Below are 12,800 nucleotides of genomic sequence, written 5' to 3' on the forward strand. Positions count from 1 at the left end.
AACGTATTTCACGTTTTCCAAACACCTCCTTGACTATTTATTTTACCCACGATCTTTACTTGACCATGGGTGTGTTTGGTAGGAAGGAAATTTTAATTTTCTCATGTTTAATTGGGTTAAATGTTTTAGAAAATATTTTTCAAATCAACTCATTTTTCTCAAATTTAAGGAAAATGACTTCCCTTCAAAACTTAAGGAAAATATCTTCCAAAACTCTCTTCCAACATCAAATTACAATTATTTTTTTGTTGAAAAAATCAATTTATTTTGTCCCTACCCTCAAACCAGTTCCCCAACAAAAAATAAAAAAAATTTAAAACTTGTTTTTAAATTCAATTTTTTTACCCTACCCTCACCCCTACACCCACCCCTCCCAAAAAAATATTAAAAATTATTTTTAAAAGATGTTTCTAATTTCAATTTTTTATTTTTTTACCCCCCACCCATTACCCTCTCCCCCTACCCCATCAGCCCCCTATCAACCCCCTATCAGCCCCCCACCCCCTTCAAAAAGAAAAAAAAATTAAGTTTGTTTTTAAAAAATATTTTCAACTTCAAATTTTTATTTTTTCATCCCATTCCTCGATCACCCAACCCCCCTCCCCTGCCAGCTCCCCCCCCCTCCAAAATAAAAAAATTTAAGTTTGTTTTTAAAAAATATTTTCAATTTCAAAATCTCATTTTTTCACCCCTACCCTCGACCTCCCACCCCCTACCAGTCCCCGCACCACCCCCAAAAAATAATTTTTAGTTTGTTTTTCAAAAATATTTTCAATTTCAAAATTTCATTTTTTTCACCCCTACCCAGCCGCCCCATGCCACCCCACCCACCCCCTACCATCACCCACCCCCACCCCCAAATAAAAAATTTAAGTTTGTTTTTAAAAAATATTTTCAACTTCAAAATTTTATTTTTTCACTCCAACCCTCGACCTCCTCCCCCACCCACCCACCCACTACCAGCCCCCACCCCCCAAAAAAAATATGTTTGTTTTTAAAAAATATTTTCAACTTCAAAATTTCAATTTTTCACCCCTCACCCACTCCCCACCCTAAAAAAAATTTAAGTTTGTTTTTGAAAAATTATTTTCTACTCTAGTAAAAATAAAAGATATTTCTCAAAAATATTTTTCATTCATAAATCTTACACTAATTTATTTTTTCCAGAAAATATTTCTACTCACCAATCAAACATGAGAAAATAAGTCAAAAATCAACTTGTTTTCCAGGAAAACATTTTCTAGGAAAACATTTTCCTTCATACCAAACACACCCTATATATGTACTAGACTAGATTACTAGGGTTGAAAGCCTAGTGTAGGGTCCCCACCACATGGAAGGTGAAAGCGTATTACTTGTCCATTTTGACATATTAAGAAATTATAATTTATTTTATCTATTATATCCTCAATTAATTACTTTGAAAAATGTAGATTTTCTTGAAAATCTTAAATTTTTAATTCATCCATTTCATAATTAATAAGGATAAAATGATAAAACTCACTATGTCAATCATTATTTTCTTAATAAGTGTGTCAATTCAAAAGTGGACAAATAATTAAGGACATATGGAGTATGTATTTAGTTAGTAATAGATCCAGGATCTGAAGGTAATGGGTGATTTACCTAGAGGAGATTTCCATTGGACTAGTTAAAAAATTTAGATAACACACCGAATTTACATAGTGTAAATGTAAAAACTATTTAAATACAATTGTGAAAAAAATTAATGAAAAAGCTATGTTCAATATTACTATAAAAAAGGAAAACTTCAAATCACAAATTATAATGTGCTCAACGACTTTGTATTTTGAAATTAAAATGAGTAAGAATAATATCGCTTACACTTGCAAATATCTTATTTTACACTTTACATAGCGAATTAAACTACTTTATAATTATATAAAACTTACTTGCTTTGTAGTTTGGATGAAAAAAATTGTGATTTCATAAAGAGAAGATGAAACATGTAGTTCAAAAAATTAAAGTATAATCTCAACAATTGCTAATTCTAAACTTGTAAGTTGTTGCGCATAGAAACCTAGAATTTAGGGAAGAATAACACAATACAAGTTTAGAAATGTGGAGGATCAATCCCACGACCTTGTGGTAATGAAGCTTCAACACCACTTACTAACACCACTAAAAAAAAGGTGAATTTGTAGAGGTTTAATTGTGGGAGTTCCTATAATCTCCACAAAATTATATTAAATATGGGTCACATTAACATCCACTAATTTTTATTGATATTTGCCGGGCTCTCTCTATATATATAGTAGCGTCAAAATTAGTTTTTCCCCATTGTAGTTTAAATGCATTAGTATAGTTGTTTTGTCTTGTAAAGATCTTTGAATCAAAATCTTTCTTATTCTAAGATGTAAAAAGAGGTTAGGCTTTATGTCCCTTTCATTTGGTTGTTAAAATTATATTTTTAAAAAAATTAAAAAATATGGAGATATTTTATCAAAATAAAAAATTAAAAAATAATATTTCCACTTATTTTTTACCAAAAATATCATTTTCACTTTGTAATAGCGCACTATACTCACCCGCGCTCTCCTCCCTCAGCTCACTTCAATGAAAATTAACAAGATAATTAATTATATAGTTTTCGTAATATTTATTGTGTGCTTATTAACAGTTATTTATTGTGTGATTATTAATTAATTATATAGTTTTCGTGATATTTTTTTTAAATATCTATATACATTTCACGTCAAGATAATTAATGGGTGTCAGTGGCGGAGTCAGAAATTTCATCAAGGGTGTTCAAGAATATTTTTTAATAAGTGAGTTGAATGTTATTTTTTTAACCTAAGGATTCTACCATGAACGATCTCAACATTTGTCAATATCAAATATACACAATCAAGTTTTTTTTCTTCTTTTTGATGCATTGAATTAATATGATAAAAATATATGATTATTGTTTTTAAAGTGAAATATTGATAGAACAAATGCGTCTAGCTTTACGAAAGATAAATCACACCTATAATTTTTTTTTTCTTAAAAAAAGAAGAAGATAAAACGCATGTATTGATTTTAGTTTTGGATTTAAAGTATTTAACATCCATAAACACAAATTTTTAAAGTAAAATGTTGGTTTTTTTGTTTTCACCATTCGAAAGTGCATTATATCCTAGATAAAAATTAAAAATACATGATATTTAAATATTTAAAATTAAAATAATGTATTCATATATGTTACTCTATATTATTAAAATTGTAATATTAATAATTAAGAAACTTGAGGAACATAATAATAGTGTATGAGGTTGTGTTCTGCTCTCAAAATAAAAACAAAAATGTTGTGCGCACTGGGATTCGAATCCGCGCAGCTGAGATGGAAATAAACACGCTTAACCACTGCCCCAGGAAGAGTTTATGTCAAGGTTGTTCAACATTAATTATTTATCTCTTAAATTCAGAATTTGACCTCTCTTATATGATGTAATTTTCCGGCGAAGGGTGTTCAACTGCCCATCCTTGGATGGCTGTAGTTCCGCCCCTAGTGCTCGATCACCTACAAAGCTTGATGTGAGTTCGACCCAATATTTAGTTAAAGATATAATACGTAAATATGCTTTTTAATTTGACCTAATTTGAGAATGCAATTAAGAATCTTTGTAGAGAGATAATTTAACATGATAACTTTCATTCACATTTTCCCACGCTTATTCAATTATTTTTTGAATTCTTTTTATTAGTCTTCTGTTGATGTACTTTAGTCTTTTATATAGAACTCTATTCATGTTGTAATTTGGCCTCTACTTTGATTTTTTTCAACCTAAACCAACAACAATAATGTGTAATGCTATTTTGACTCACATAATAGCATGGTGCTAGAAGAGTCACTTGAAAGAGTATACTGGAGAGTATTAAAAATATAATTCTAAAGCCAAGAAGGTGATAAGAACCTTCCTCAACAACATAGAGTTTGGGTAACCTCTATATATGACTATGAAAATAGTCAAAAAAAAATTCTTCAAATTCTTGTAAAATATACCTTTATTTAGGAATTAGGATTATTCCGACCATCTCTTGTGGGTGCCTTACTTGACTAAATATTTGATTAAACATTAATTATTGGTCAGTGGATGGATATACATGTATTTGTGTGTGTAAATTGTAATGTCAATTTTGGCTCAATTGTCTAATATATTAAGTCTTAATTCCAACAGTATTAGAATTTTATTTCTAAGATCAGTCTTACCAATGAAAGATTAAAATTCTAACCAAAGAATTTGGACTTTAAATAGTATTATGGATTTTACTTGCCGTTTGATTTTTAGGTCCAAAGTAGTCAACTTTAGGGAAACTACAATATTACGTTCTAAAAAGAACTAATTTGACTCCTCTAGATTTTTAATAAATACTAAATACTCAAAAGATTCAATTTGTTTGGAACTATGTTCTTATTAGGCAGTTTAAAAAACAATGTTACATTTAGATATTTAAAAACAATTAATTTTAAATTTCTCATCATCAGTAAGAAGTTTTAATAATCACATGGGGAAGAATGTTTGGAGAAAATTGTGCGTAAAATTTTGCATATCATCTCTTCCATTGAATTAATTACATCTCGATTTACATAAAATCAACATTAAGTTAGTAAAGTACGATGGCATAGATGATTCAACTTTGAACAGGAAAAATAAGCGTGCAATTATTTTATGTTTCTTCTATCATTCAGAAAAGCCATCAATCTTGAATTTTGGAAATATACATAATTCAATAAGTTACTTTATTAGAATGACTATGTGGCACTGGCGGCGATTTCAGAATTTTCATTAAGGTGATTTAGGAAAAAAATATAGTATCTAAGATTCGAACTTGAAATTCAATGAATTTTAAATCTCACCCACTAAGTCAATCTCTAATCATACATTTAGAAGGTTCAAAATCAATAAATAAATATATTTTTTAAAATTTTTTTGAACCCCCTCTCGACTACCTCTAGGTCCGCCCTTATTATGCCCATCCGATCTCGTGGGGGAGAAAAAAATTATAATAATGAACTCATGCTATAATTACATACTACGATTTTATGTAATGCTATATTTTTTCAAGTTGAAATCGGAAACAATAGCATTGGATCAAGACAGACGCCATTGAAGGAGAGACACTATCTTGGTCCCTTCGAGGTCATATATCGCATTAATATAAAAATATAAAACAAAAAGAGAGAGACGGCCGCCCAAGGTAAGAAGGCGGACGTCACCAACGGCCATAATGTAATTTTCCAAAAATGGAACTATAAGGAATAAAAAAACATGAAGATTATTGAGTATTATTAATTTTTAAAAGACAGACGCCACTTGAGGAAATAAGGAATCACAAGGAGTAAAGAAAGAAATTAAAGGCACGTTACAATATCATATAATAAAAATTTAAGTTTGGTTGCATTGAAGTTATAGCCTTTTTAATATCCGCCGTCTTTTAATTATTCACTATGTTAAAAATAATTGTTTAATTTAAAAAATCAAAAAGATAATTTATTCTTTTGTGTCTGTTTTACCCTTAATGTTAAATACTAATGTTCAATATCTAATACATTTTTCAAAACATTAAATTTAATATATTCAAAATGTAATATAATAATATTACTCCTATTATTTATTGTTTCTTAAAATTTATGCAAATCAATAATGAATAACTATAGTTGAATTGAGGAAGTACCATCAAAGAAATTGATTTATAACATGTGGTTGGAGGGAGGTAGAAAGTTAGTACAAATTTGGTTGCACTTACTACTTCATCAATCTCAATTTATGAGATTTTATTTGATTCAAGATGAAATTTAATAAAGATGATTTTTTAAAAAAAGTTTTTTCCTTTTTGGAACCTCAGGATAACCCGTAGCTGCTACAACATCTGCCACAGCCTCTACCTTTCGGGCGAGCACTCTGTGGTGAGCACTTTGTGCGCACTGGATAAATCCCCCACTGTGTAATAACCTGCAAACCACACAGGGAATGTAAACCGCACTAGGCAAGCCCTATGCGGCATGCTTGACTCAGAAGGCATTGAGTGGGGATGGATCCCAGGTCATCTGTGTAGATAACCACCTTCCAAACCAACCGAGCCTTTAAAGTTGTAATCTAAAACAAGTCATAAATATTTGCATGACTATAAATTATTTCATTAAATATAAATGAATATTTTAAAGCTAAATTACTACTACTCCCTCCATGTCCATATTAGTTGATCACCTTACTAAATTAAGAAAACATTAATTAAAGTTTTCCTATATTATCCTTGCAACTAATTATTTTTTAAAGTGTTCATATTTATTTGTAAAATTTTTAATTTTTTTTTTTACAAAGTAAATAGTAAAATTATCTTATTATTTATAATTTCTTCTTATATATGGCGGAGGAAGGAGTACAATATAAAAATGTATCATTATTTTTGATAAAGACTAGAAAGAGTATACTATTTGTATATCTACTGTGGGACGACCAGTTAAGTATAAGTAGTCAAAGTAAGGCAACCGGATGGACTGCATGCAGCACAACGAATTTCAAAAGAGAGTGAATAATTAAATTATCAAGGCTCTCACCACTATAAATACTCAATATTCCTTCTCTTTCATTTCCATCAACACTTCAATTCCCTATCACCAACTAATTACAAAAGAAAGAAAAAAAATAGGGGCTTTCTGTTTTCTCACAAGCTAATTAGATAGAAATGGCCCTAGCTATCCCCCTTAACAACGAAGACGAGATCGTTCGCCCTGTTGCCAATTTCTCTCCAAGTCTTTGGGGTGATCGTTTCCATTCATTCTCTCTCGACAATCAGGTAATTAGTTTTGATTATAAAATCCTTCTCCATCTCTTATATTTGGTTGATTAGTATATACTGAATCCCAATCATGAACATTTTACAGGTTGCTGAAAAGTATGCTCAAGAGATTGAAACTTTGAAGGAACAAACAAGGAGTTTGTTATCTGCTGCTTGTGGAACAACATTTGCTGAGAAATTGAATCTGATAGACATTGTTGAGCGCCTTGGCTTAGCTTATCATTTTGAGAAACAAATAGAAGACATGTTGGATCAAATTTACAAAGCAGATCCTAACTTTGAGGCTCATGATTTAAACACTTTATCCCTTCAATTTCGAATATTAAGACAACATGGTTACAATATCTCCCAAAGTAGGTCCATCATTTAAAGCAATTCACCAAAATAATACGTTTTTTTTTTCTGCAAGAAAACTAATTATCTATTGCTTTTATTCGATCATGATCCAGAATTTTTCAGCAGATTCCAAGATGCGAATGGCAAGTTCAAGGAATCTTTAAGCAACGACATCAGGGGTCTTTTGAACTTATACGAAGCTTCACATGTAAGGACTCATGGAGAAGTTATTTTAGAAGAGGCACTTGTTTTCTCCGCTGCTCATCTCGAGTCTGCAGCTCCAAATTTGGAGTCACCTCTGAGTAAGCAAGTGACTCATGCCCTTGAGCAGTCTCTCCATAAGAGCATTCCAAGAGTCGAGACGCGCTACTTCATCTCCATCTACGAAGAGGAGGAATTTAAGAATGATGTGTTGCTTCGATTTGCCAAATTGGATTACAACTTACTCCAGATGTTGCACAAACACGAACTTAGTGAAGTATCAAGGTATACAGATGTGTTAAGTTGAATTAAAAATACTAGTATAAATTATTTGTTGATAGTAATTTCTAAGATTGGTACTTATTTTGTAGGTGGTGGAAAGATTTGGATTTTGTGACAACGCTTCCATATGCTAGGGATAGAGCAGTGGAATGTTACTTTTGGACGATGGGAGTGTATGCTGAACCTCAATACTCTCAGGCTCGTGTCATGCTTGCTAAAACTATAGCAATGATTTCGATAGTAGATGACACATTCGATGCTTATGGAATAGTAAAAGAACTTGAGATCTACACCGATGCCATACAAAGGTATGGACTTGCCATGGATTTATTAGACGGTTGATTATTTCTTAGAAGGGAAACTTACTAATTAAATCTCTTTCTGTTTTATTAGGTGGGATATTAGTCAAATTGATCGACTCCCAGAATACATGAAAGTCAGTTTTAAGGCTCTTTTGGATCTCTATGAAGATTATGAAAAGGAGTTGTCAAAGGATGGCAGATCCGATGTTGTCCACTACGCAAAAGAAAGAGTACGTAGGACTCACTGATTTCTATTTAAAAACGACACTTGTATTTAATTACCTTATACTATTTCTTTATTATACAATTAGATCGTATATATTGATGGTTGAATGTCTCTTGTGGTTTCTGTTAAACAGATGAAGGAGATTGTGAGAAACTATTTTGTAGAAGCAAAGTGGTTCATTGAGGGATATATGCCGCCAGTTTCTGAGTATCTTAGCAATGCATTAGCTACCAGCACATATTATTTGCTAACTACAACATCCTATTTGGGAGTGAAGTCAGCAACAAAGGAAGATTTCGAATGGTTGGCTACGAACCCTAAAATTCTTGAAGCCAATGTGACATTATGCCGAGTTGTTGATGACATAGCAACGTATGAGGTAATTAACATCGCATTACACTACATAAATCATCATCTTATAATTACGAGTTACAGTAATTTAATACAAATACTTATAAATGAATTATAATTGCCATTAATTCCAGGTTGAGAAGGGTAGGGGCCAAATCGCAACAGGAATTGAGTGTTATATGAGGGATTATGACGTATCAACAGAAGTAGCAATGGAAAAATTCCAAGAGATGGCTGAGATAGCATGGAAGGATGTAAATGAAGGAATTCTTCGACCAACACCTGTCTCTACAGAAATTCTTATTCGCATTCTCAATCTTGCTCGTATTATAGATGTCACTTACAAGCACAATCAAGATGGATACACTCATCCCGAAAAAGTTCTAAAACCTCACATCATTGCTTTACTGGTGGACTCCATTGAGATCTAAACCATTGATTTTTTTATTTTATTTTTTTAGTTCCATCTATATAAGTTTCCTGTAATACTACTGTACTTAATTAAAACGTTTTTGTACCATTAATTTTTGATATCTTAATAATACTTCTTTTGTACCTAGCTCGATCTTCTTTTTATTTGCTAAAATAAATTGTAAGATTTTAAGCAAAGAAACTACCATATTGATCATCTAACAATAAGGAGAAAGAGTGAAAAAAACCTAAGCTTTATCAAAGCAAGTGACACTAGTACTAAATTCTAATAACATACTACTCATGAGGTTAATAGTACTTTTAGGGTGTGTTTGGTACGAAGGAAAATATTTTTCTGGAAAATTAGTAGAATTTTGATTTATTTTTTCATGTTTGGTTGGTGAGTAGAAAATATTTTTTAGTGTTTGATTTATGAATGAAAATTATTTTTGAGAAAATATCTCTTTTTTACTAGAGAGTAGAAAATGATTTTTGAATTGAAAATATTTTTAAAAAATAAACTTAATTTTTTTTGGGTGGGGGTGGTGGTGGGGCTGGCGCGGGGGGGGGGGATAGGGTGGTGAAAAAATAAAAATTGAAAATTGAAAATATTTTTTAAAAACAAACTTTAATTTATTTTTTTTTGGGGGGGGGGGGGTCACTGGTAGTGGGGGGTCGGGGGAGGGTAGGGGGTATGAGGGTGAAAAAATAAAAAATTGAAATTGAAAACATTTTTAAAAACAAACTTTATTTTTTTGGGGGGAGGGTTGGTGGTAGCAGGGCTGGCCGGAGGGGGAGGGTCGAGGTAGGGGTGGGGTGGGGTGAGGGTGAAAAGATAAAAAAAATGAAATTGAAAATATTTTTTAAAAACAAACTTAATTTTTTTTTGGGAGGGGCTGGTAGTGGGGCTGGTTGGGGGGGGGGGGGTTAGGGGATGGGGTGGGATTGAAAAACAAAATTTGAAATTGAAAGTAAATTTTATAAAATAAATTTTAAATTTATTATTATTTTTTTGGGGGTGGGAGTCGAGGGTAGGGGTGGGGTGAAAATAAAATTTTGAAATTGAAAATATTTTTTTAAAAACAAACATTAAATTTATTTTTTTTGGGGGGGGGGTCGGGGTGAGGGTGGGTAAAAAAATAAAAAAATTGAGGTTGAAAAATATATTGTTTAAAATAAACTTTAAATTTATTTGTTCAACAAAAAAAATTGATTTTCTCAAAAAAAAAAATTGTAATATGGTGTTAGAGGAAAGTTTTGGAAAATGTTTTCCTTAAGTTTTGAACATTTTCCTTGAATTTGAGGAAAATAAGTTAATTTGGAAAACATTTTACCCAACCAAACATGAGAAAATTGGAAAACATTTTCCGGAAACTGTTTTCCTTCATACCAAACACACCCTTAGTCCTTTTGTTATTCATAAATTTAATGCTAATTTTTATGATATCTAACTAAACACATTTAATCTTTAGCTAATTAAAATATGCATATTTTAATTCTTTTGCTCGTAAATATTTACCAATTTTCTATGATTATTAACTGTTCCATTATCTAATTATTTTTGATTTGTTGTGTTGTGTTAAGTTTATAGTATTTCTTCATAATTGATGGTAAATATAACTCTAAAAATAATCTGAATATAATATATTTTATGCAAAGAAACAAAAGTAGACTAAAATTAAATATGTTAGGTAGGGTTGTTCAAAACGAAATTGAAATCGATAACTCAAATCGAAAAAAAGTTATTAATTGGTAATAGGTTATTTGTTTAACGATTTTGGTATTGATTTTTGATTTTTTTATCATCGGGTTATTGATTCTTAACGAAATTGAAGTTTTTTCTTAATGGGTTAACTGATAACTAGATAATAAATTAATAAATTATATTAATACCATTTTGGTATATAAAGTCCTTTGACTTTGGATTTAGTTTATATTTTCAATTCTGGCCGTCTCAAACTTTCAGTTATTCTACAATGTGTTAGTGTTGTTTTTTAGCAAGATACAATTTATCAACTCATGTGCATAGTTTATTTGGTTTGTCACCATGTTTCTAAGAGATTTTCAATAATTTATTTTCGTGTCATATCATAACGGTTAAACCAATAACCAAACCGATAACGATCAATAACCGATAAACCGATATATTAATGGTTCTTAACGATTTAGCATATCTACAAATCAATAACCGATTAGTTGAACCGATAAACTTCAAAATCGAACCAAATCGACCTATGTAGCACATATATCACAAAAATCAAAATCAAAATCAAAATTTATTGATATATAAATGATGAACCAAAAGTATTTACAAACCGTTCTGAAAATAATGTGAAACTCCAAAAATACTAACTAAAATAATTGCTTTAAACTCCAAAAATTGAATGTCTCAACTCTCAAGTGGATCACGTTATCTTTTTTACTCTAAAATAGAATTGCACTATTTAATGTATAAAATTGTTGACATTTCACTTAGTGATAAAAAATTAAAAACGTTAGATGATGAAAAATTGAAAAACTTTATCAAGCCAAAACCATAATCGATTTGTACTATTCACAATGTAAAAAATAGGTTTTGACATTTTTTTTGAGATTGTTAAGGGTGAATTTGATGAAAAGAATATTACATTAACCTTGAATATTTCTTAAAACATTATGTAAGTCTTTATGAATGATAGTGATACGTACAAGATGGTTCAAACATTATCATTATAAATTAGATTTGAATTAAAAAATACAAATATTATTATATAAATTAAAGCTTAATTTATTTTAGTTTATAAAATACTTTTTATTTTTTATTTTTTGAAAAAGACTTAACACATTTTTCTATTTGGAGATTCTTTATTTTTAACGTTCATTTATCTTAATGACATCAATGTAAGATTTGTGGAAAACATTTTAGTCTCATAAAAAATTGATTCTATATCCAATATAGACTTTTTATTTAATTGTAACACAAACATGATTTAAATTCCTAAAAGAATGAAATAAATTAATACTGACAAATTTTTTTGTTACAGATTCTCAGTTACATCACATTTTAAAAAAAATGTCATAATTGGGGATATTTCTAGTTTTAAAGTGGTTTTATTTCAGGTTAATGTCTTCAATTATCTATCATTACTGTTGAATGATATGTGTCAAATCTCTTTTTAGCAATCCAATTGAAGTATTTCTCTTCTCATTTGTATCCCAATTTTGTTCCAATGATACTTTTTGTTTATTGTCCGTCAATTTAAGAACAAATATTCGGTCATTATAATATTTCACGCATATTTATATCTTCCTTTTTCTCTCCAACTCTTTTCTTTTCATTTTCTCGATCGCCATTTTTCATATCATCAAATAGCTTTTTTTTTCTGTGAACTTATTGTTTTTATTCACGTTCTTTTCTATTATGGTAAGAGATCAATCTAAGTACATGGTATTAGTCGAAAAATTCACTTCTTTTTAGTCATTATTACCTTTTAAAAAAAACAATTTCAATAGATAAGGTATGCATAAGGCTAATTTTTATTAGTAAAGAAAAAAATTAAAGGACCTCAAAGGAAAGGTACTAAGGGAGAAAAGTACAAGTAAGGGGTATCAGAATAGTTTTGGATAAATTATAATTTCTTGTTATGTCCCTTTGGATAAACTATTTTTGATTCGTTTAATACCAATAAAAATAAAGATATAGATATTTATAATTATTTTGGAGATAACTTGAATCTCTTATGTTCAAACCGCTTCATAATTATACTGATTTGTTGTTTTTCATGTCTACTATGAAACTCTGCATCACTAATTCTTCATCTTCGTCGTTTAAAGCATGAAGCAACATCCAAATTTTTGAATTGGATCTTGAATTTTTTGTTTTAGAAACTATTACTTTTTTTTTGAAT

The 12,800-nt window shown here is 30.0% G+C and overlaps 1 protein-coding gene across 1 annotated transcript; it reads left to right on the top strand.

Moving 5' to 3' along the window:
• The first annotated feature begins 6,690 nt into the window (after positions 1-6,690).
• LOC125815497 (viridiflorene synthase) lies at positions 6,691-8,933 on the top strand. Its single transcript, XM_049494976.1, has 7 exons — positions 6,691-6,801; positions 6,890-7,157; positions 7,254-7,626; positions 7,713-7,931; positions 8,017-8,155; positions 8,285-8,530; positions 8,637-8,933. The coding sequence occupies exons 1-7, from the start codon at positions 6,691-6,693 to the stop codon at positions 8,931-8,933; spliced, it is 1,653 nt and encodes a 550-aa protein (XP_049350933.1).
• Positions 8,934-12,800: the final 3,867 nt, after the last annotated feature.

This window comes from Solanum verrucosum, unplaced genomic scaffold (genome assembly GCF_900185275.1).
Source record: "Solanum verrucosum unplaced genomic scaffold, falcon-dt-bn FXZP01000261.1, whole genome shotgun sequence".
Taxonomy (NCBI): Eukaryota; Viridiplantae; Streptophyta; class Magnoliopsida; order Solanales; family Solanaceae; genus Solanum; species Solanum verrucosum.

Excerpts from the sequence above, each read along its gene's own strand:
- LOC125815497 (XM_049494976.1), top strand. The coding sequence starts at position 6,691 with ATGGCCCTAGCTATCCCCCTTAACAACGAAGACGAGATCGTTCGCCCT. Across the intron at positions 6,802-6,889 it reads CATTCTCTCTCGACAATCAG|GTTGCTGAAAAGTATGCTCA; the intron begins GTAATTAGTTTT and ends AACATTTTACAG. Across the intron at positions 8,531-8,636 it reads ATGACATAGCAACGTATGAG|GTTGAGAAGGGTAGGGGCCA; the intron begins GTAATTAACATC and ends CATTAATTCCAG.